We start from the raw sequence: 25,530 nt of genomic DNA, 5'->3' as shown, positions 1-25,530 counted from the left end.
GGTGTGTATGTAGCTGTCAGTATACAGTATGTGGCTATAGGTCATCCTTGAGTAGCAAGTAAGAAAAAAAATACATTTACGTAACATTTCCCCCCTTGCATTCCTGCTTATAATCTAATACTATAATCTCTTATAGCTCTCATGTGCTGTAGGCAAATATTTTGAATTGTTTACCAATTGAATATATCCTGTTTAACAGAAAGTATTGCACATAATTTAACGGTGGGACTATATTTTTGTTTCTAAGGTACCTTCTCTCTCCCACTGTACCTGCAGAATTACATTATCAACAAAGAATGGGTACTTGGAAAACATATTTGCAAGCTTTGGCTTACAGTTGATTATACCTTGTGCCAATGTACAGTTTATAACATTGTTCTCATCAGCTGTGACCGTTTTCTGGCTGTCACCAGAGCTGTAAGTTGAATTAAAACACATTTTATACATTTTTTTCAAAAAATACATTAAAGCACGTCAAAAGCATTAATGAGGCATGTTGCTGAAAAAAGTACGTCAAGCTGTTTATTGTTAAAGTGGTGGTACAGATACATTTAAGCTTTTCCTGTCAGTATAAAGCTGCAGAGCTGCTTGTCAGATCTTCTGAGCTTCAGTCTGTGCATCACTGTGTACTCTCCAATCAGTCCTATGGAGAGTTCATAGTCCATTCTCTGGTGGAGTATGAACTCTCCATTGTATTGAATGGAAATTGCAGTTTACACCTTTGACTGTAGGAACAAAATTATTTTTGTATTGTGTCATATATATACATTATATAAAAAGGCAAATTGGTTTGCAGCTGGTTCTTTTAAAATTTTCTGGAAACCCCTTTGTGTACTTGTCAACTGAAATCCATGGGTCTGTCGATCCTCTTGTACCATGGCGGTTCAGAGGGAGGTAAATGCTGTGTATTTCCATAATATGGAAGTTTGAATCTCTAAGGGGCTGATAGCTTTGGTTGGAGCAGTGGAAGAGCCGCAACTATATGACAGTCCCCATTACTATGGATACTTCCAACAGTGAATTATTTTGGGAAGAAACACAAGAGTGGAGCTGACTCCTCGTGCCGGCCTAGCTGATTTTCCGTGGAGAGATCCATATATTTACCATGGATCCAGTTCATACTAAAACAGATGCTGCTTTGCCACAATATATTGCATATGTGATAAAATCAGGCACAGCAAATTAAATAAGAGGAGAACTGGGAGGTGACAGGTTTCTTTTAAAGTGACATCACATGATAGATGGACAGGAAGACATCCATGTGTAGAAAAATATGTCTCCCCACCATGCCACTTTAGTATTAAATACAGAGCTAAAGTTATATCCCCTGTTCTTAGGCCAGTTGACTTGTATCACCTGTACTATGCCAGTGATTTGGTAAGTCTAAGTAATTTTGGTTAGTACCTAACTAACAAGTTCATTCATAGTCACATAAAACTGAGCCTGGAGGTGGAGAGGCTAAAACATAGGTTGCCTACTTTGCTTCAGTGCACCTAAATGCAGAAACTGTGCAGGGGAAAATAAAATGAGGACCCAAATGGATTGTACTGGTAAGCAGCGTAGTACTTTGTAACCATGTACGTGTATACATGAATGTGTTAGGCCTCATTCACATACATACATGTCCATGCAACGTGCATGCTCGTTTCGGGAGGGACAGGTGCTGCGTGTAGCAGCCTGTTCTTACCTATGGTAGGACACCGCCATACGCAGTCATAAGCACACCCAAACTGCCCATCTGTGCGGGTCTGGGTGTCCATGCTCGGATGCATCCGTGACTGAGGTCTTAGTGATAGTCAGATGCATGATGTGTGGATGGCTGTGTTCCTACCCTGGAAACTCTACTTTCCCAGGCTACAGCTTATGTAAACTATGCAGAAATCTGGTTCTAATTAGCTTCTTAAAACTTTGCAGGTGTATGTGTGGATGTAATTAACACCCTTTTATGACTATATCTTTACAGGTGAAATATCGGGATCAGCAAAAAATAATGAAACTGGCCTTTGTGAAGATGCTTTCTGTTTGGATTATAGCCTTCCTTAATTTTGGCCCAGCGATAATAATCTGGGAATATGTGGTGGGCTACAGCGTAGTACCAGATGGAGAATGTAACCCAGAATTTAATTATACAAGTCGCTACTCACTCTACTCCTCCATTTTTGACTTTTTCACACCAATGACAGCAATAGCATTCTTTAACCTCAGTATATACTTTAATATCAGGAGTAGAATGAAGATTAAAGTCCCATATCCTGAGAATAATTCAACTCTTTTATCAGGAGATGGAAGAAGTGATGATATATTTGTCATAGATTGTAAAAAAGACAATTCAAATAGTCCGGCAGCTTTAAAAAAACCTAATCAGGAACCTTCTAGAAATAAGTGCAGCTTCTTCAGATATTTTGTAGCAATTTGTGAAGACAATCATACTCCGCTAGCTGAGAAAAATAGTGAAATATCAAATAGAGCTGTGGCGCTGGATTCTGCCAGAAACTCAGCATTGTCCAAGGACAAGAAAATAGCAAAATTATTAGCTCTGCTTGTTTGTACATTTTGCATCTGTTGGGCACCATATGCTTTCCTTACTATTATCTCAGAGTTCTTTTGTGATGTTTGTGTGTCCCCAGTTGTGTTTGATGTCACCTGCTGGCTATTCTTCTTCAATTCATCAATTAATCCTTTTCTGTATCCATTCTGCCACCCTGCATTTAAGAAAACTCTAATGCAGCTTTTTTGCCTTAGAAAACATTATGGAAAAAAGGAATAAAAGATTGAGCCACATAGGCTCACCCCTTCCTCCCCAAATCATAACAGGAACACTGGCAATGTTAAGCAATGCTTAAACTTTGATAGATATACACTGTGAATTGCCATTGCAATGGCCTTCATTGGGACTAAATAGATACATCATTAAATAAACAATCCCATAAAACCACTCAAATAGATTAAACAATAAAAGAAAGCCCAGTCATGTAACTCAAGCATCAACAATTTAAAACTTCCTAAGAGTCCCTAAAGCCAGTGTTCAACCACCGTGTGAGTGACATTATCCTCAATAAAATAATTCCTGTGACAAGACTAAAGCTGGCCATACAGTGTAATATTTTCTTCGTTCAATCTGTGGACTGAACAAAGAAAATATAACAAATTCCTCCATCAAAGCTGATCGAGGAATCTTCTGCTGTGTTCGTTGTTGTATTCTGATGGCACTGTCAGAGCAGGCAGCTGATTGGGTGCTGGCTTAGTTCATTCAAAGATTTTCTGACCCACTCCTTCGATCAGCTGATTCTCATGAAGTACCGGCCAGAAATTGGCATAGTGTATGGCCAACTTTAGAGAAAAGACAGTCATCTGTCTGACAAGTAAAAAGGCTTTGAAGGTTGATAAAAGGCCCCTGCACCAGTTTATGACAGCCCAAGTAGGTCCTGAATGGCGCATGCTTGAATTCTCCAACTAAACACACCCTGCTCTTTTATTGTCATGTATACTGATCCACTACCCTGCATGGGCAATAGTGTTGTTATACCTTACCCTGAAAATAATAAATACCAAAAAAGGCCCTTCAAATTGTCAATCACCAATTTGTTGTCAGAAACTAGAAGTCCAAGGATAAATGGAGTGAATTGTGTGCAATTTTCCTCTGGAATTCCAATCTTCATCATTGCCATACTAAAGGTGAAACTAGCCTGCGTAGGCGAAAATGTTTTGGAAAACAAAATATACCCCTAAGAAAACCTTCACATGTTGCTCCGCAATGTGCTCTTTTTTCCTTGAAAATTGATCTTTATACAAAAATATAAAAGTGAAAAAAGAAAAGAAAAGAAAAATACAAAGCAACAGAAATACCAAGCTCTCTCTTTTTAAATCTTATATTTTTCCGTTTTAGCGTTTTTATTCCAGTGAAAAAACATGTAAAAAAAGAAACTTCAAGCATAAATTAGAAAACATGCATGCACACACAAACACAATTTTTTTTTTATCAGGAGCCGTTTAAAACAGATTGCACACTAGGTGGTGTATTTATAAACAATCTGCAGAATTCTGCAAATCTCTGTGACCGTTCATTCTGCGCAAAAAGAGGCAAAAATGAATGTTCTTAGAATATTTTCTTTTCAGGTCGAATGTAATGTAATACTGCAATAAAAACATATTGCTTATGCTCCTCAGCTCCATCTAGTGGCCATCTGCTAAGACCTTTTGTTTTTGCCTCTATTCGCACAGAACAAATGTTCACAGAGATTTGTAGGGTGAATGGCTCTGTGAATTGTTTATAAATAGACTCCTTAAAAACAACCTTCACCTTCCAATGCATTTTGTCAAAATGGTAAAACTCTCTGTAAAATGAGCCGAATTTCACTGAAATTTTAGCAAAGTGAAAATTGTACATTTTGCTTAATAGTAATATAGGGTAAGTAGTCCCACTAAATAGAACTTAAATAAGTTGTTGACACCTAAAGTAGATGTAAACCCTTACTTGACATTTGTTTTGCTGAAGCACTGTGTATCATAAACAATTGCCTTTTATTGTTTTCATCTTCTCTGCATAATTTTGTTTGCGTCTCAGGGTGTTTCTCTTCTCCTCCCACCTCATTGAAAGGCACTTCCTGTCTATATGCATCTGTTCCAGTGGTGGCTGCATGTAATTGCTTAGGGAAAGCTTCCTGATGGTGACAGTAGCAGAACATACCTTTGCAGTGAACATTGGCATTGTCCCTTATAGTCTAAACTGGAAGCACATGTGATAGGGGGACAATGCAGGAAAGTAATTGTAAAACAGATAATAAGTGTTGTCACCAGAAAACAGGAAGTGCCTGAACAAAAACCTTCATAGCAGTATCACAAGGTATTATTTTATTGAAAGATGTAGATTTGAAACAGTTTTACATTCTTTTGAAATTATTTATTAAAGATTATATTTTAATGGTTAGGTTTAGATCTATTTTAGGTATCTTAAAAATGTCTAGCTTAAATACTTTTGTGTCCCTAACCTGAAAATAACATGCAGCAAATTTAGATCAGGGAAAAATAATACATTTTTGGCATCTATGGTAGGTAGGTTGCTTGCAGCTAGCAGCAATGTGTTCCAACAGCCAGTAATATTTGTTCTTGTACAACACTGACATCCTGTGGTTAAGTTTTATATTACAGTTAATGTTCTACTTTTATATTACAGTGAACTCAATTCTAGCAAAAACTTGTCTAACACTAGCTGTATATGTAAGGATTTGTAAACAATCAATCATAGAATTCAATATCGGCATCAATGTAATTGGTTTATAATCTATTTAAACCTATAAACAGCAAACATCTTCCGTTTTATTGAAAACTTGGTCAAAATAAATTGATTGTGTCAATTAAATGATTTATTGCTAATTAATTTTAAACTGTATGACCAGCAAAACTATTTACTACTTTAAAAAAAATAAAAACACTCTATTCCCTATGGTTACAATCCCTGCTTTGTACCCTTTGGGATCCATCACTTTCTTTAAACTCAATAATCTAGTGCAAAATAATCCATGGATAGCCAAGTACAGAAGAAGTACATTGTTGGAAATACAACAGCTTATGCTAATGTACTGTTATGTCTTTTGTGCACTAGATGGCACTGTGGTGTAGTGTTGGTCTCTATACTTATGTATGCTTGTCTGTGGTACACAGGAAGTTCTATATGTATATATGTTTTCCTATTTACTATGCTGTATTCCTGTATATATACATGTAATGCCTGCTAAGCAAGTAAAACTTAATTAAGCATTCCTCAAGATCTCAGTGCTTCATCTAAACACATAACCAACATACATAACACATAATAAGGTGGCTACTACAGGAGAAGAGTGCTGAAGCAGCTGATCAAAGGACCATACCTAACATTATTTTAAAGTGGACCTTTACCCATATCTTTAAAATAACAACAAACACACCTCTAGAAATTCCTGTATACAGAACATACATGTAATGTTCTGCTAAGCAAGTAAAACTTAATTAAGCATTCCTCAAGATCTCAATGCTTCATCTAAACACATAACCAATTGGTGTTTGGGCCCAGGCACTAAACAGAATTCTGCAGGTCAACAAGAGCCGCATCCAATCTGCTGAAAGATGGTGGGCAGTTCCGATATGAACGTTGCAATCACAAAGCTCAATAATAGCAACTACCAGCTATGGAAGTTCAAGCTTGAAATGCTGCTAAGCAAAGACAACTTGTGGAAAGTACTGAGTATAGACAGACCCAGTAATGGACCCACAGAGGAATGGGACAAGAAGAGCAGGCAAGCAAAAGCAATTATAAGTCTGCTAGTGGAAGATGACCAGCTTATCCACATCAGAAAAGAAAATACAGGTATGTGGAAGGCATTTCAGAAACTGCATGAGCGTTCAAACCTAAACAGTAAACTATATCTGCTACGCAAGCTATATAAGATGAGGCAAGAAACAGGCCAGGAAATGCATGAACCTGTGAATGTCATGCTGGAAAACATAGAACAGCTACGTGCAATTGGAGAGGAAACTGAGGATAACCACATGGTGGCATTACTGCTATGCAGCCTTCCAGTGTCATACAGTGCTCTTTTTATTGCTCTAGAAACCAAATCTGAGCAGGAACTAATGCTTGAATACACCAAAGGAAAGAAAATATGCACAATGAAGAAAATGAGAAAGCCCTTAAGGTGGATGAGAGCGCAAAGCTAAACACAGAAAGCAGAGCATGTTTTCGCTGTAAAAAGACTGGTCACCTAGAAAAGGACTGTTCAATCTGGAAGGCCGAGCAGAGAAAGCGAGAGGCACCCACAAGAGAAAGAGCTAAGTCAGCTACAAAGGAAACTGCAGGCACATCATGGATTGTTATCTTTAAAGTGACTCAGAACAGTATACCACGTGAATGGTGTATTGACTCAGGCACAACAACTCACATGACAAGTGATGAAACCTTCTTCACAGGAATTGATTTTAGTGCAAAGGACAAAGATTTTCTAGCAAACGGGAAAAGTATTACTGCAGAAGGTAACGGTCAAGGATTCTTGAACTGCATTACACTGTCAGGGGACAAGCAGAGTATCCTCGTGAAAAATGTACTGTATGTTCCAGACCTAGAAGGAAGCCTTCTACCAGTGAACATCATAATTTTTTACGGACGATACATTGATGACATTACGGACGATACATTGATGACATTGCTCCCAACATAATTTTTTACGGACGATAAATTGAAGACATCATCATCATTTGGGACGGCCCCTGTGATTCCATACTACTATTTCTCTCCCACTGCAATAGTAACACACTGGGTCTGTCATTCACACATGTGTTCAACCCAGATAAATTAGTGTTCCTAGATTTAGAACTTTCCTCCGATGGCAATACCATCACTACCAGCAATCACGTAAAATCGACCAGTGGACACTCTTATGTACACTTTCACAGCTGTTACCATCCAAGATGGTTAAAAAACATCCCCAAGAGCCAGTTCTGTAGACTAAAACGCAAATGTTCCAAGACCAGTGACTTTACCATACAGAGTCTACTTCTTACCAACAAATTCAAAGAAAAAGTTTACCCCGACCAACTCATCCATAATGCCTACTCCACTTATTCACACTCACTTCCTTCAGTTAATGACACACGCCCCGAACCTAAGGCTGAAGTTAGCTTCATAACCACTTTCAACAACAGTCATAACAATATACAGCGAATCATTTGAAAAAATTGGCACATCCTAAAACAAGACCCAAAATTGGGCCCATTTATTCCAGCCAACGCCTCACAGGAAGTCCCGTAACCTCAAAAACAAACTAGCACCAATTAAAATTCAAGCAAGAAAGAATAGAGACACACCACACCATAGTTTTGATAACAGAGTGGGTACTTATCAGTGTAGAAAACCTCGCTGCCTCACTTGCCAGTTTATTACTCATGGCCAATTGGAATTCATGGACCATTTGAATAACATTCATCCCATTAGACAGTTTATTACCTATTCACATGATCATGTAGTCTATGGCCTAAAATGTCCTTGTAATCTGTTATACGTTGGCTGCACCATCCGTCCCCCAAGAACGAGAATCGGGGAACACAGACGACTGAATCCGGATGTTGATCTCGACCATAGTGTCCCTAGACACTTCGCTCTAAAACATGGCAAAAGAATTCAAGACCTACACGTCTTTGCCATAGAACACATCCCGGAGCATTATTCCCCTCCTGAACGGTTCCAGAGGTTATGCAGACAAGAAACCTTTTGGATCTATCAGCTTAATACCCTCACTCCAGTAGGACTAAATGAGGAAATAGAGATCCTAACCATTATGTAGATCTTTTAATTTCAATTTTACACATTTAAAAAAAAAAAACTTTTAGTAACGGGGCCCCTCACTATTCAAAGGGTCCCTCAGTCATCATGGAGTCATGAGCACTGTCCATTGTTATGCACTCCCCCTCTGATACAGGGGGAGCCGATACATATGTATGCATGCACGCCTGCATCAGGTATTAATAGTAAACACCCCTCCTTACACAATCACCCACCGTTCAGACGTGTGATCTTTTAACTTTCCAGTTTTTAACTTTCCAGTGCTTAACTTTTTAATTTTCTAATTGTTTAACTAAATAAAACTTTTTAAAATGTTTTTATTTATAAATTTTTACCACTCATCCTTTTATCTTTTCAATATTAAAGTAAGTCTTTTAGCTAATGTCCCAACCAATGCCCCAAGTTGTCTATCAGCTGAAGGCCCCATTCACACTGAGCGACATGAAAATCGCACGATTTTGAGCGATATTGCGCGACGAGCGATATTGAGCGACTTGTCGCGCGACATCGTGCAACTTTTTCCTATTGGGGTGTATGCAATCAGGAGCAAAATCGCTCAAAATCGCTTGAAAAAAGGGTCATGTAGGAGCGACAAGCTACCAGCGACGAGCTACAAGCGATATTGAGCGACATTGAGCGACGAGATGTGAACAGCTCCATTGAAATGGATTGGAGAAGCTACATAGAGCGATATCGTGGGGAAATATGAGCGATATCGCTGCAAAAATCGCTCGATAAATCGCTCAGTGTGAATGGGGCCTAAATGTTGTCCTTCATTCTTAGAATCTCTTATACACACACCTGTCCTGCTTCCAATTGAAAATGGGGCTTTGCCGTCAACCACTTTATCCCCGCCCAGCTGTCACTTTTAAAACCGGCCGCTTCCCACAAAAAATGTATCACTTCGTATGAGCTTGATAAAGAGGTAAACCCTCAAAACGCGTTGCTCCCCCTGTCATTGATCTCTCAATCACATCAGGAACTCTGTTGCCGCTGACTGACCCTGGAACAGCGTTCATTTGTTGCCGCTGGCCGGCGTCCCACATGCCGCACTACTCCCCACACTGACAGGCACAATACTCGAGTTTTCACCGAGCGGTGCTTCCTGCAGCCGCTACCTCGTCTGCAGAAGCTGACCCGAAGCCGCCGAGTCCCATTCAACCCTACCCCCGCAGACACAGCAGGGAGACGGACGGACCTCCGGCAATCTTTCTCTCTCCGGTTTCAGCTACCTGCTCGTTTGGACGGGCTCTCCCTTGCTGCTCACCCACTGAAGGCTCTTCCCTCAAGCACCTCGAAACCCACCAGAGGTTTCTGAAATTAGAAGATCCACTCGGGCGACAAATCCCAATCTTTGAAGACAACCAGGGATGTATAAAGCTGACACAATCAGAAAGGGTCAACCATAGAACCAAGCACATCAACGTGAAGTATCATCTGCTAAGGGACACTCAAGAACAAACTATTATTGGCATGCAATATTCGAGAGAAGCTAAATGTCATACAGCAACGCATATGCTGTTGAGAAGGGGTGTTGGAAATACATCAAAAAAGAAAGGGGGAAGCGCCACAACCAAATGTGTATTGGTGGGTAGGCATGTCAGTGGGCCAGACAGTGAAAGGGCATAGGATGGTATCTTTCGCCCGTAATTGACCACAGTTAATGGTGGTGCCTTCCCGATGGTGTTGATGCAGTTGGAGATGGGGGGAAGAGGAAATAATACAAAGTGAACCTCGAGCAAAGTGTAGCAAACAGTACGGCAATATAGAGACTCACCAGGAGGTTAGGAATAAAGCGACGTCATCGATGGTGGAGGCGTTGAGCTGATTCCGATGTTGCACAACTGCTTCATCAGCATCTGCTTCATCAGCTGCTTTTCTCTGGCTATAGCAGGCAGATAACTGACAGGTGAATGCGGAAGTGATGTATTACACATCACTTCTACATTCACAGCACGGAGGGAGATCAGCAAGGAGGAAGATGCTGATCTCCCTCCCATCTTACCTCCTGACGCCCTCCCGAGCCGGTCCCGGGCCGCAGATGGGCTAGCGAATCCCGGGATCCAGGCGGCGGCTGTGACACTCGACGTGTCCGAGGGGGTTGGGCGTTGAGGGACGTGCAAATCACAACATACAATCGATCGTGGCTATAGAGCCCCTGATCGGTTGTATGTGAAACAGCCGGTAACCGCTGTAAAGGACGGGCGAGTTTTTCCTGCCCGTGCACGTGCTAGGGGGCACGTGCGAGCAGGAAAAAAATGCCGTCTTGTGACGGCAACCCCCCAATGTGAGGCCGCCGTCCATCCGTTTTTCACAACGGTCGGACGGCAAGCGGTTAATGTTTTAATTTTTTTTTTACACTTAACTTATTGCTATAGCTAACAAGCCCCCTATGTAATAGCAAATATAATGTGACAGGTCCTCTTTATAGAGACATCAGGGGTCTTTTAGAACCCGAATGCCACCTAGGGGACCCAAAATAATCTGAAGAAGCAGAGATCTGCTTCACCAGCTTCTTCTCCTGGCTCTAAAGAGTTGGAGAATATAATCAGTGACAAGGGAACTGATGTAATGCAGGGAGAGATTAGCAGCTAGAATCTTGTTGACCTCCCTCCGATTAATGCGGGAAGACCTGCATGGGGGACAGCGGGCACATTGCACTGCTCGGTACAAACGATGAGGCGGCTATATAGCCACCGGATCACTGGTACCTTAACAGCCATCGCCGGTTGTTTAAAATGATGCAGCAGCAGCCGTGTTCTTGGTATAACCACTTCAGGTGGAGGACGTACATATATACGTGAACCCCCCTGAAGTGGTTAATGTAAGGGGCCACTAAAATGACCACTAATGGAAAGGAACACTTCTCCACTGACATTCAATGTAAGGAGGTAATAAACTGACAAGCAATTTTAACTGCATGTTTTTGTGCACTCAATTTTGTGACAGTCTTTGTGCCTGGGACACCAGGGAGAAAAGAGCATCATGTACCCCTGTGACTATGACTACTTCATCTAGAAGACCACTGGCAGCAGGATTAAATATGTTCAACCTGCTAATCATATTTTGAAGACCTGTCAACATTGGCATGATTAAATTGACACTGTTTTTAGAGCAGACCTTCACACTCAAAAATCTAATTCTACCAATGCATCCCTCTATGTATGACATGTCAGGTGCAAAATGCTGTGATTTTGAAATACTTACACTTGCAGAAAATTCACTTCCTGCTTTGAAATGGCAAAATGACTTCAAAATGCCAAAGCAATGCACACTGGGATTGCCTTGTCATCAGCAGAGCATTGCTGGGAAATCTCAACTGTAATTTAAGGAGATCTCAGGGAAAAGCATTTCCCTCCCCTGAGATAATGTGCGTGGTCATATGTCCTAGTCACATGTCTAGTCACATGTGCCAGAAATTATGGAAGTAAAAGGAGTGCTAGTAATCTACTCTTAGTAAACATGGCCACTGTGAGAAGACTGGGGAAGAAAAGAGAAATAAGGTATGCAAAGAATACAAAGCCTGCAGTTATCAAGAAGTATGTGTTTGTAGATTGCCATTACTAAACATTTCTAAAGGTGTGTTGGTTGTTATTTTAAAGATCTCGGTAAAAGTCCACTTTAACTGCCACCTAACATTCTGCCCATAGTATGCCACTGGTTGGAGTTTACTGTATCAGTGTTTTAGAAAGTTGTTTGCTGTTGCTCCTGGCCAAATAGAACATACAACAGTAGAAAGAAAAAGAGGCTCAGTCCAGCATACTAGAATTGCCAGATTACAAGGCTTTTTGGCCAGATGTAGAAAACCATGGACGTGACTATGTTTAGACAGCAGATCAAATGTACCTTGTATTTTGAGCATGCATCTGCTTTTTATTTAACTTGTATAGAAATATATGTATACAAATACATCCCTTTTTGTTCCCTGCCCATTAATGCTTTTTCCTGATGTTAAATGTCTCTATATATTGAACTTATAGTTTACTTCTATAGATTTATTGTGGATTCTTCTCTTTAGCTTTCTTCCATAATCAGTTCCCAAAGATGATTGTTACTAACTAGTGTGCAATGTAACACCTATACAGTGTACACCTTAATGCACATGTGGAATTTTATTTAATTTTACTACTTTAGTAGAAAATTCTTATCAGATGCTGAGGCTCAGATTCAACTTTTTCTGTATATCATTCCAAACCATTGAAATCATTTTGATCATATACAGTACCTCTGAAATTTAGCAGAATGAGGCTTAGAGTTTGGCAAAGAGCCTGGAAACATCTGTAGAATTGCCTTTCTTGGCTTTGTGATATTCAATTGGAGAAACATGTAGCTAACATGCAATCATCAGCCATTTTCCTCACTTTCATTTGGAACATTTACAATTACAAATGAGTAACTGCAAAAATAAATGTATATTACCATAGATGGTGGAAATGTATTTATCAGCACAATAACTGTAGTCTCCCACCATAATTAATGTATTAAAGGAAACCTTTCCAGGGAGAAACTGACTTTGACTTTTCTGATCAGCACACTTTCTCCAGGCCAGTGACTTAAAGTATTGACTCCAGGGGATTGGCATAATAACTTGGCAACTAGCATTTACAAAACAATTTCAGCTACAACTTCCTACAAGTTTCTCTCTACTATTCATACCAATTATCACTATAATCAATGTAGACCTGTCCTGAGTGTCAAATATGCTAGGGATGCTACATTATTATTATTTTTTTAAACTTTCTACAACTTGTTGTTCATATACTGAGAGTTGTAGACATAATCACGTATAGCAGGGGTTAAAAATGAGACCTGAAGACTATTTCAAGGGTTCCTCTGGGGTAAAGAAAGTGCTAGTAAAGGCTTGTATATACAATGACAATGAGTATATAATTAGGGCTACCTAAACAAGCAATAGAGTAGGAAAGATTGGGTCAAGAGCTTATAAAAAATTAAAAAAAAACTTATCTTCACAAAAGAAGATAAAAAACAACACACATTTAAAAGACTTAGGTTTGTGAGTATCAGGATTTAACAATGGTTTTAAGTAGGGATGCACCGATAACGGTGACGAAATGCCCCGATATTAAGTGCTAATCCCGGTACTTAAAATTTTTAAACAGGAGCAGCTGTTACAGTTAACTTTTGTTGTTAAATGTGCCTTTAGAACCTAAAAAAAAGCATGGAGTTCCCCTCCCCAAATGATACCAGACCCTTTAGGTCTGGTAGGAATGTTAGGGGGGACCTCCAATGTAAAAAAAAAAAAGCGTGGGGTTCCCCTCAAATGTCATACTATTTGTTTACATTCTTCTATCAGCTCATTCCACACAATTATTATCTTTTGTATTACTTGCCCAACCTACTATATTGTAGGCTTTTACGATTAGGGCCCTCCATCCTACTCTCTCCCTCTTTTTGTAAAGTGCTGTGCAAACTATTGCAAAATGTAAATTCAGTATAATAAAAATAATAATTTTAAGGCTGGGTGGAACCTCAGCTATTTACAACACTGCCTGCTCTTAGTGTGGGCTGGAGTGAGGTCCTGGTGGTTTAAGAGCAATAAAGCGTAGATGTCTCATTCATGCTGAAAGATGGAATTTTTTTACATAGTTTTGCCCTTTGCCTTGTTGCTGCACATTGCACTGCAGTGTACATAATGATGACCTGTCAAGTTTATTGATGGGGCAATTAAGCGTTGGTGATGGATCCAGATTAATTAAAATGGGCCTGTGTGTTTACAAATTAAATCTGTACTTTGAAAGCTGTTGAGCAGTTTGCAGCTCCAGAATCGGATTCATAATTTGAAAACTGTTTAATTTTGTTCACTAGCCTGCATAACTCTGAAAATACACCATTTTTCTGTGAAGAGATGTCTCTGCCGTACACAGGGAATTACTTCCATATTTTCCTGTTTAATCTTATTCTGATAAGTCTGATTACAGGCAGATAATTCCAAGGGTGCTCTTTTCCTTTGTTCTGCCCACAAGCAGCACTTCTAAACACCTAAACAGGGCACAAGCTGCCAGAACGTCTGGTATGACTCACACAGTTATTACCTTTTTTATAACTTGCCCCACCTACTACAGTATATTGTAAGCTTTTACGAGCAGGGCCCTCCATCCTACTGTCTCCCTCCATTTTGTAAAGTGCTGCGCAAATTATTGATGCTATATACAGGTGAAACTCGAATAATTAGAATATCGTGCAAAGTTCATTTATTTCACTAATGCAACTTAAAAGGTGAAACTAATATATGAGATAGACTCATTACATGCAAAGCAAGATAGTCCAAGCCGTGATTTGTCATCATTGTGATGATTATGGCTTACAGCTCATGAAAACCCCAAGAACCCCAAATCCACAACCTCAAAAAAGTAGATTATTACATGCAATCAATAAAACAAGGATTGTACATAGAACAATATCGGACCTCTGAAAAGTACAAGCATGCATATGTACTCAGTACTTGGTTTGGGCCCCTTTTGCAGCACTTACTGCAATTACTTTTGCACGATATTCTAATTATTCGAGTTTCACCTGTACATCCAATATAATAATGAAAATAATTTTAAGGCTGGGTGGAAGTTTTGTTGTTAAACGTGAACCTAAAAAAAAAAGCCTGGAGTTCCCCACCCCAACTCATACCAGCCCCTTTAGATCTGGTAGGAATGTTAGGTGGACCCCCAATGTTAAAAAAAAAAAAGTGTGGTGTTCCCCTCAAAAGTCATACCAGACCCTTTAGGAATTTAAAGAGGGACCCCAACACCAAAAAAAACAACAGCAAAATGGGGTTCCCCCTAAAATTCCTACCAGACCCTTAATCCGAGCAGTGGCATGGCAAGGCAGCATACCAGGCCACATTACATTGGGGTCTCCCTAACATTCCTACCAGATTGAGGGGAATCCCATGCTTTTTTTTTATAGTGCTTCTGCGGACTGTAAAAAAAAAAAAAAAAAATTCTCCAATGTCACTTTGCTGCAACTAAAATTTGTTTGTAAATACTACCGCGTCCGAAATTAACAAAAAATTTAGATTCATCCAAATACCAAACCAAATTGACTTTCGGACCTTAATCCTAAAAAACAAAATAATGAAAAATCTGAAACGAAACAAACCAATTTTTTTGCCGGCTTACATGTCTACATGTCTACTTCTAAGTTCACGGGGAGGAAATTGAAGAGGGATTTTGAATGCCCGATATGCTTGATGCCTAATTTTAAATTGTATTTCCATCAAGGATTCACTCATCATTGCTTTTTTTTTCTAGCCCTGCTAGTCCAGGTATCCAAGTGTTTAGTCAGGGTTATCCATTTCTCAATTTGCCCTAAAGGTAATTGAGAATCTTTAAATGTAGCTTTCTTCACAGTGTTGTAGATCCCACAATGCTTATTCCAGTTATTATCCTCCATTAGGGGTTGTTTTTCTGAAAACATTAACTTTTTTTTCTAAGTTTATTTTTAGGCCTGAAAAGGTGCCAAACCAGTTTGATGTGAGCCATGGGTCTAGAGACCTGACTTTGAGATTTGTAAAGGATTAGTATTATGTCATCGGCTGATTTGAGCTCAGTTTGGCCTACCTGTAGGTGGGAGATGTAAAAGCCTGCATCATGGGCTCTTTTGAGATGTTGTATAGCAGGGGCAACAAGAGAACCCTTCATGAGTAGCTTTTGTTTTCAGCAGAAAGAGTGTGATGTGAATATTTGGACCTTAAGGGCTGAATACAAAGTTTTATGTGGCCAAAAAATTTACCTGTGATACCCATTTGCATCAGCACCCTCTGCAAACATCCCTAATTTACTTTTTCAAAAGTCCTCTCGGCGTTTAGGGACAGCAAAGCCATGGAAGGCAGAGAGTGTTCCAATACTGCCTTTATTTAGGGGATGTAGCAAGTCTGTTGCTTATTGATTTAGACAAAAACTTCAAATCCTGGTTCAATAATGAGATCCATAGGAGGTCCATAGAAGCTAGCTGCTAGGGTGTATGTGTTCTATTTGGGTAATAGTCGTATGAAGGTCTCATTGCCTATAGGAGGGTATATTTCAATAAGAGTATGATTGTAAAGGAAAAGGAAAGAAAGGTTGAGGTAATCAGCAAGAAGCTTTAGAAGTCTGTAGTTAGGACAACTGGCTCCTTTTCTTTTGGCTGGAGCGGCATTGTAGTCGGTGGCAGCTATGGACACTGTGGCATAGCGGTGCCTTCTGACACATGGATTGGCTTTGCATTCATTTTAGGAGCATCTTGCATACAAGACCTGACTTCCTGTATCTCCTATTTTGAGACTGCCTTGCTTGCTAGGACTTGGTGTACAATTGCATATACAACTTTACCACACAAGTATGCTGTGATTTGCTGCACACAAAGGGCAGTTCTGCCTGTGTCAAACCAAAGCCACCTTGTGGAACGGCAGCCATGCTCTTAGGTTTTCCCCTGCAGCTATGCCTACAGTGCAGTGGATTCAGACACCATAAGGAACCATAAGGCAAAGAGTTTGTTTGCACCGCCTCCTCAGAGAGATTAATTTTGTGTCACTAAAAAGGGAAACATGCTCCTGCATCGGTGGTGTCAGTCCAAACAGAACTGCTTGGGCAGCAGTGTCAGTGGGATGGAGGAGGGGAACTGGGAGGCTGAGGGGTTGGCTTTGGGGCATGCATTTGCCTAAGAGGCCCTGTGTAGCTCTAAAGCAGGAGGGGAGCTGAAGGGCTCTGAGGGAAGTAGGGTGGCTTTGAGGTGGGAGAAGGGAGCCCTGGGGCTGAGTTACTTCTCTCAACATCTGTGTTCAAAACTCCTTTTTAGTGCAGTGCCTGCCCAAGAAAAAAAGGAGTTTCTCCTTCCTCTCCTCTCTGGTCGAGTAATATGTCACATGACTAGGGAAGACAGGAAGATGGGCAGTCTACCCTCACTCTTGGGTGGGATTATGCTAGGATAGTGGTTTGTTTTCAGGGGTACCCCATGTTCCTGCTCTTTTCCACCCACAGTAGGCTGCTATTTGAGGGACAAGAGCTAGCCAGCTAACCCCACTGCAAGGGTTAATTTTGTACATGCCTGAGTACTCCTTTACCCTGTGTAAAACAGAATGTGTTTGTTTTTGTTGCTGGCTAGCCTGCAAGTGTGCTTGGGACCTCATTTCACTTTTACTGTTTTGTATTCTGCCTGGCCCATGTGCACCTTTCCCTTTTTACTAGTTTTAAACAGATCTGAGCAGCTGCCATATTTGACTTGTCTTTTTTGGATTAGGTGCAGACACAGATTGGAACTGGAAGCTGGATCATCTACAAGGAAACCTAGGCAGTAGCCTGGTTCATTGTGAATGCTCTTGCAGTAAACCATGGCATAGCAAAATTGGTCAAAGCTATGCATGGGCATCTGTCTGTCACTTCACAAGGGAGGATGGGGTGGGGTGGCCTCCCTGTTCCCTAGTGTAGTCCTTATCAGTGTCAATCAAAGGGATGTGGGGGACCAAAGTTGCTTCCTTGCCTAGTGCCCTCTTCTGCTTTAATCCATTTCTGCCCATGGCCCTACGGCTCTGTAAGTGATATTTAAAGCAGAACTCCAGGGAAAACTATTCCTAACCCTTGCAGTGGGGCTACCCCTGCACTTGAAAGGGTTAAGTGCTCATTTTTGTCTAGGGTCAAAAATAAAAAAAGATGTACTCACCCGATCCTCAGAGCTGACTTGCTCTTAGACCAATCCCTTCTGCCTTGTTCCCCCTCCACTACAGTGGTGTAAGGTTCAGTGAGTCATCACAATCTATGCACTGTGTACAGGACATGAGAATGCTGATAGACATACCATCTCTGCAGCGGAGGTATAGGCGGGGGATTGGTTTAAGTGCAAGGTGGCTCGGGTGATCAGGTGAGTATAACTTAACCCTTGCAGTGCAGGGGTGGCCCCACTGCAAGGGTTAAAAGTAATTTTTCCCAGAGTTCTGTTTTAACAAATCGCCCACCAGGAAGGTAAGTATTCATCTTATTCTTTTACAGGGTGCTTTTAGTTTTATTTTGGGAAGAACTTTCAGAAATCATTAACCCTCTCACTCTCAAAGCAAACCTAATAGGTGAAGAAGAAAGGCACAAAGTACACAAAGAAAGAGCTACAATGCTTCCTTATTTGTTGTATCTAAGTGCACAGTGCTCAGCAAAATTGCTTTATCTTTTACTGTATGTGCTCTTTAGCAATTGCTTCCTGCTGTAGTTTGTGTTCTTTTCCCATTTTGTTTATTCCTACCTTTCTTTGTTTACTAATTGTATTGTCAAACACCTCATAGGAGCAGAGTGAAAGGGCTAATGTCAGATGGTTCCGTGCCCATTTCAGGCACACAAGAGACTGAGCTGCTTGTTGCTGTATAGGCTATTGGAGAGAAATACTTTTACTCTTCTGTTCTACATAATTTATGTATATTTAATTTATGTGAGTTATCACTTCAGCTTGCTTTTTCATATTATGTAAGCCTGAGTGTGTTCACAGTCCCCTAATGAGTGAATGCCAGTAATAAACAAATGTGTTCAGACGGAATGCTGACTCTGGAAGCTAAGCAGATATGTACTGTTGCTTTATTTGGAAAGCATAGGCAATGTCATTAAAGATTTATGTTTACAAATCCATAGAATTATCTGTGCTTAGATCTCTTCCACTCTACCCAGCTCTGAACATTTCCTCCATGATTGGCCATCACACAGGTAATGCAGCATATTATGAATATTATTTTACATATTATGTACTGTAGAAGGGAGATGGTTTTTATTTTTACATCCTCTCTGATAAAAAAAAAGGATGGAGGTCTGATTTTCCTTCTTACCCAGAGTGTATTTAATCTGAATAAGTAGCTTAAATTCAATCAATACGCTCTTATTTGTACTTGTCACTGTACCTGCTATTTTTGCATTTAAATTAGATTTTGGTATATGATTTCTATGTACATTGACTTCTATGTATATTTAAAATGCAAGCTTTATTTAAAATGATTATGATTTCATTGTTTCTGCCATTAACTCATTGGTATATACAGGGCTTGATGTACAGCAGTGGAGCCTGTAGGCACCCAATGTTTGGTGCCAGAAGTAGCGCGGCTCTGCTAGAATCACCTCTTGTATGCAGAACAGATTTTTGTTTTACTGTTCATAACCTGACTCATATTAGAACATTTAGAAATGCATAAATAAGCTTGGATTAAATGACGGTGTTTCTAATGATAATAGGAAAAGATGTGTGACTGATAACTATAGGGAAAAACCACCTCCTTGCCTCTCTTCTCTATAGGCACAGGCCTCCCAAGCCTAATGGTAGGTCAGGTCCTGGGTATATGCACTTTATTTACATTGCTGCTTCATCACATTTTGATTTTACAATTGTAGACAATCCGTTTTTATTCTTTTATGAATATATACTGTGTATATAGTATTTATATTATAGTATAAATATATAGTATTTATTAGATCTAAATTAATGTAAAAAATTATTTTCAATCTTTTTGAATCTGCACCTTTCAATACGATAATACCTGAAGATCCTGCCATGAAGGTCGTTGTTCAGACACTTCCTGTTATGGGCTAACAACTGTCTCCCAGCTTTTCTACTGCATTGTAACCCTTCCAAATGCACTCGTAATAGAGGCTACAGGTGGCTGTGCAAACACACAATGGAGGAATTCTTAAAAACTGGTGCAGACAGAATCTGGAGCAGTTGTCCATAGCAACCAATCAGCTTCCCTTTTCAATATGTTCCGTTAAACTTTGAAAATGAAAGAGAGAAGCTGATTTACTGTCATGGACAACTGGTCCATATTCTGTCAGTTTTCATATGTTCCTCTCATTGTCACTATCAGTAAACTGGTCTAGGGGAACTATGTGCAGCTGATGGTAAAACTAGTGCATGTAGACAGGATCCACAATGATAAATAAGGTGAAGCAGCATTTAAACGGCATTCTTTACTTCATCGTGATTGAAGAAACTAAATTAAATGCTTTTAGCAGACAACTATTAAGCTATTTTCTTACCAAGCAATATTTAGTATTTTATTGCCTAATCTGACAGCAGATATATAAACTGTTTGAACACACAAAGTGGTCCCTTATCCCTTTTGCTTCCACAGCCATTTTTTTTTGTGCACATGTATTTAGCTGTTTTTCAGTAGTTTAGCTTTATATAGTACATGTTTGTACAAAGGCCTATAAATCAGACCAAAAAGAAGGATGACTGAGGAGGGACACAGGGATTTGGAGGCAGTAGAGAGACATCGTATTCTATTGGCATAAAACCATTTTCGCCCTTTATGGCTTACCAATTACCAATGTTTTCCCCTACTGTGTGGGTCTATAAGCAACAAATAATTGCAAGCTCTCATTTATTCACTTTTTCCCATAATCTGCATGATATATTTAATGTATTTTGTATTTCAATTTTACTACACTTACAATCTGTGAAATATCATTTAATATATTAGACCACAAGATGTCGCTGTAGTCCCATCTATTATACTTACAGGCCTCAATGTACCCTCAAAGAATCATGGTTGTGCTTGGGCTACAAAATGGATACTAACATATATCTCTGGTATTGGTTGTCATTTAATACAAGTGTACTAAAGCTTTTACAGTACAATAAAGTCTAAAATACAGTGGCAGATGTTAATCTGAGGGAGCAGTTTTCATAGTGATTAGAAAGAGTTGTGCTTCACACTCCAAGTTGAAAGTAATCATGACTACACAGGCCTGGCGTTTAGGGGGTGCGACTCTGTTAGTGTGGCATAGGTTATTTTCATTGCAGAGAGTAATGTCCTACCTCTAGGACACTAACCCAACCTTGCAACCTCAATCCCAACACAAATCCTCCTCGATGTAATCTTAAAGTGGACCTTCAGTGAACAATTTCACTTTCCATTATTCCAGTCCCAGACATCCCAACTCTCCCAGATGTTCCGGGAGTCTCCCGCTATTAGATAGCGGCTCCCGGCCGCCCGGGTGTGAAACATTTTCTCCTGGGAAGGTTTAGTCAGAGTGAACTTTTCCCTGCTATCTCATATATTTTTCCTGGCATCAGGGCTGCCGGCTGCCATCAGTCAGAAAAAAAACAAACAAGAAAAAGCTCTAGTAATACATAGTAAAATAAAATATACCTCCTCAAAACAGAAACTCTGCTACGGGGAAGGGTGGGTGACCTATGGTCGTAGGATTGTACACTTAATTTTTGCAGCTACCTGCCCTTTCCCCTGGCTGTAGGATGTCACACCTCCATTTGCTGATGCCTGCCCTTTCCCCTGCAGTGTGGAAGAATGTGCAGCCTATGGCATTGGGATTTATATGCTTATCTATTTGCTGCTGCACACCCTTCTCTCTGGCTATAGAATTTCTCCCTCCATTGATGCTGTCTGCCTTTCCCCCTGCATTGTTGAAGGGAGGGCAGCCTTTTTTATAAAGGTGGTACCCAGATTGCATTCTTGTCCCTGCCTGTGTTTGCTTGACCAGGCCATTATAAAAAAGTGAATATATGAATATACTATTTAAAAAACAACCCCAAACCTTTCACCTCTGCGAGCTGAACCTATGCCTCTCACTTTAGGCCTACCTGTCCTTTTTTTTTTTTTAACAAAGCGTATTTCCTAAATCTAATGGAAGCTATGACAACAGGGGGGTAAATAATTGGTTCTTTGGTGCCCACAAATTTACCACACAAGTACGCAGTGACATGCTACAAACATGCAGTATGGCCTATGTCAGCAACAAGTGTACTGTATTCTGCAAAAGCCCTGGTAAAAAGGCCCAATGAAAATTTAAGAAAATAAAATAGAATTAAATATACCTCCACAAAACAGAAACCATGATTTGGGAAAGGACAGGAAGCTTATGGCTATAGGATTATACACTTAATTTTTGCTGCCGTCTGCTCTTCCCCTTCAATGTAGGATTTTACACCTTCATTTGCAGCTGCCTGCCCTTACCTCTGCATCATGTATGGCTTTTGTTTTCAGATTAAACTTTTCTAAAGCTTTCAAATTTGATTTGGCTGCTAATTCTCCCGTTCAATTTGGGCATTTTACCACTGGATACAAAATCAGCTGTCACAGCCAAAACAAACTAAAAAAGCCTTTTTTTTTCAAGTTGCAATCAGTCAGATTGGGGTGCTGCTGCTGCGTTTAAGCCAAGCTCAAAGTAAAAGTAAAAAAAGAACTGTTAAACATCCAGATTATATGATGCCAGAATACAGTGTTGCTGAGAAAATCATACTCTTACTTAATAACGCATACAGCTTAAAGCCATCTCACAAGCATGCAATTGAAAGAATTGGTGTTTTTCCTATATCGCCCTTGAAGTCACATTTAAGGACTCTCTACCTGCTATACAGGTTTTTGTTCCATTGGAACATGGCTGTGCCCAACTCCCCATGACCTTCTTTTTTTTAACAATCCCTTGCTTATTAGCCTTGAAAATGAACAGAGTTGATTATCAAGTTTCACACCTCATATACTTTAATAGGGTTCGGTTTTAAATTTAACATTTTTAGACTTTATACAGGTGTAGCGCCCCCCTGACCCTGAGAGGCCTGCAGTGGACCCCCAAAGGCAGAGAGGGCCAACATTTCACTCTCAGGGGCAGATCCTTAGCCAGTGAAGGAATATGTGATCAACAAAGTAGGGCACCAGTCACTTTAAGTGCCATATCAAATGCTTTATTGCAGAAAATATACAGACTCTAGATTTACCAATGCCTTCTGACTTCCACAGGTCAGAATAATTAGGAGAACAGGCTGACAGTGGGCAATAGAACATCAGCTGAACAGTAACAGGTATGAGATCCTCCATAGGAGAGGCACCAGACTTGATCCTGAGGTCCATATCAGCTCTTGGTACCTCCAGTAGTCATAAGGCTTCTCTGGTTCCCCTCCCTAGACAATTCCAGACCCCTCCTGGGTCCACATGTGGCCTCCTCCTGGCTCGAGACCTAGTCAGCTTCTCCAACATTGTGCATCCACCCCCAAGGCTTGGCAGACTGGAACTGAGCACATGGCAATCCCCTGAGTATTTATGCACTCCCCCAGCATGCACCACTGGTCATGGAACTCTGGTGAGGCATAGACATTCATGATGCTCTTCTATTGGCTGCGCCACTCTGCTGCAGGGTCAGACCCCACTCAGGCAAGTACAATCAACAGCAGAACACCTGGAATTAACCAGATAATAACTAACTATAAATCAGCAAGATTGATTACAGTGCTAGTAAAGCTAAATTTCTAGTAGCCACTCCACAAAAGGTGGTAGGGGCTACACAGGGATCGATGAACCCCTTGTGAACCAAACCAGGGCACATTTATTTATCCTTGGTGCAGAGTGCACCTAGAAGCATGTATAGGGTTGCCACCCGTACGGTAATCTCCGGTTTTGAACCCTGTGCCCGGGCAGGAGGCCGCCGCTCACCCGTACTTGGTGGCATCATGGCGAGCGGTAGGTAGCAGGGAGAGAGCGGCAGTCAGCGAGCACCAGGTGGCGCTGTCTTCAGTAGCTCGATTCTCCCTCTCTCTCACTCCTTTGATCCTCCGTGGCTGGCACTGTGTGAGTCAGAGGAAGTGACATCACCGAGAGAGCAGAGAGGGAGAAATCATTCTCCAGCAGTCGGCATGGACAGCACTTTCACCTTAACGGGTATCTATTTCATTTTTTTTTTTAAATGGGTCTGGAAGTGATGTAATCGGCATCGCTCCCGGTCCCATAGTACGGGGAGGAGATCGGTGAACCAAGGCTCTCCGCTCTCCTCCCTAGCTTCCCACCGACACCCAAGATGCCGGTCCCGGGCCCGCAAGGGGAGCAGAGGAGCCTGGGAAACGCAGGGGGGGGTGGTTGGGCAGAGAGTTTACCGACCCATAGAAGCGATCTGGCGACAGCTGGGTCGCCAAAATCGCTTTTACTGTAAAGCCGGTCGTCGGCTCTACAAATATGAACATTGTCTGTTTAACCTCTTTGGGACCCATGATGGAATTATCCTGTCATGGGTCATCAAGGGGTTAACCTCCCGCAGTATGGTATTTTCCCGGACAGTCTGGGTTTGGAATCCTGTGTCCGGGTGTGAGCCCACCTCACAGCCGGACACATTATACAAACCAGACTTCTGGCTAGAAACTTGTGGCGGGCGCTGGGTGCCACTGTTTTCAGTCCCTTGACTCTCCCTTCTTCTGTTTCTCCTCCGCTGCTGGAAGTGGGTGAATCGGGGAAGTAACATCAGAGAGAGAGCAGAGAGGGCGAAATCATCCTCCGTGAAGCGCTTTCATCTGGGATTGCATCTTAACAGGTATTTACTACATTTATTTAAATATCAATTGAAAAGAAGGGGGGGGGGGGGATTGTACGTAAAACATGTCCCCAAAAAAATGCCATAGGTAACCTGTGACATTTTTTGTGGCGGCATCTTTTATTTTCTGCAATAGTACATATTGTCTAATACAGATGTCACCAGCACTAAGATTCCATGTTAGTGCCAAATCCATTTTATTGATAGTTGTCATTCAAATGACAAGCACTTTCGGGGCCGCGCAGGGTCCCCTTCATCAGGCCCAGAAATGATATTGTATAAAAGTACCACAACCTTTATATAGACATTCTTGAATATAATTTCTGAGCTTGATGAAGGGAACTCCTGAATGACAACTATCAATAAAATGGATTTGCCCAAATACTTGGAATCTGCACCAATACTGATACTAGTATCGGTGCAGATTCCAAGTATTTGGGCGAGTACTCGTACTCGCCCAAATGCTCCAATACCGGAACTTCCAGTCAGAGGGAGATCTCGCTCTGACTGGCAGTGCCTAGGGAGCATGGAGCCAGTCTTCCTTTCCAATCAGAAAGCCAGGTGGTGGGTTATGACCTGTTTCCCGGGTTCCTGATTGGCTAGGAAGCTAGCTTCACTTGTTGGTAGGCAGCCGGGCTTCCTAACCAATCAGGAAGCCAGGTGCTACATCATGACTCGCGCCCTGGCTTCCTGATTGGTCAGGAAGCCACGCTGCCTAGAAACAAGTGAAGCCAGCTTCCTAGCCAATCAGGAAGGCAGGTCGTGACATGCCGCCTGGCTTCCTGATTGGCTAGGAAGCCGACTTCCCTTGTTACTAGGCAGTCTGGATTCCTGACCAATCAGAAAGCTAGATGGCACCTCATGACTTGCTGCCTGGCTTCCTGATTGGCCAAGCAGCCTCAAGTGAAGCCCATTTTCTTTCTCTAGAACACCAGCTTCACAGGAAAT

At 41.0% G+C, this 25,530-nt stretch overlaps 1 protein-coding gene across 1 annotated transcript in view; it reads left to right on the top strand.

The window, feature by feature from the left end:
• Positions 1 to 2,767, top strand: part of LOC108794600 (histamine H3 receptor-like) — a 4,913-nt gene extending 2,146 nt beyond the window's left edge. The window contains exons 2-3 of the mRNA XM_018565678.1: positions 248 to 417; positions 1,964 to 2,767. Coding sequence (XP_018421180.1) covers positions 248 to 417; positions 1,964 to 2,767 — 974 coding nt within the window. The remainder of the gene's footprint in view (positions 1 to 247; positions 418 to 1,963) is intronic.
• Positions 2,768 to 25,530: the final 22,763 nt, after the last annotated feature.

Source organism: Nanorana parkeri, unplaced genomic scaffold (genome assembly GCF_000935625.1).
Source record: "Nanorana parkeri isolate BGI_ZX_2015 unplaced genomic scaffold, ASM93562v1 scaffold873, whole genome shotgun sequence".
NCBI lineage: Eukaryota > Metazoa > Chordata > Amphibia > Anura > Dicroglossidae > Nanorana > Nanorana parkeri.
This window is presented reverse-complemented; position numbering and strand designations above follow the sequence as displayed.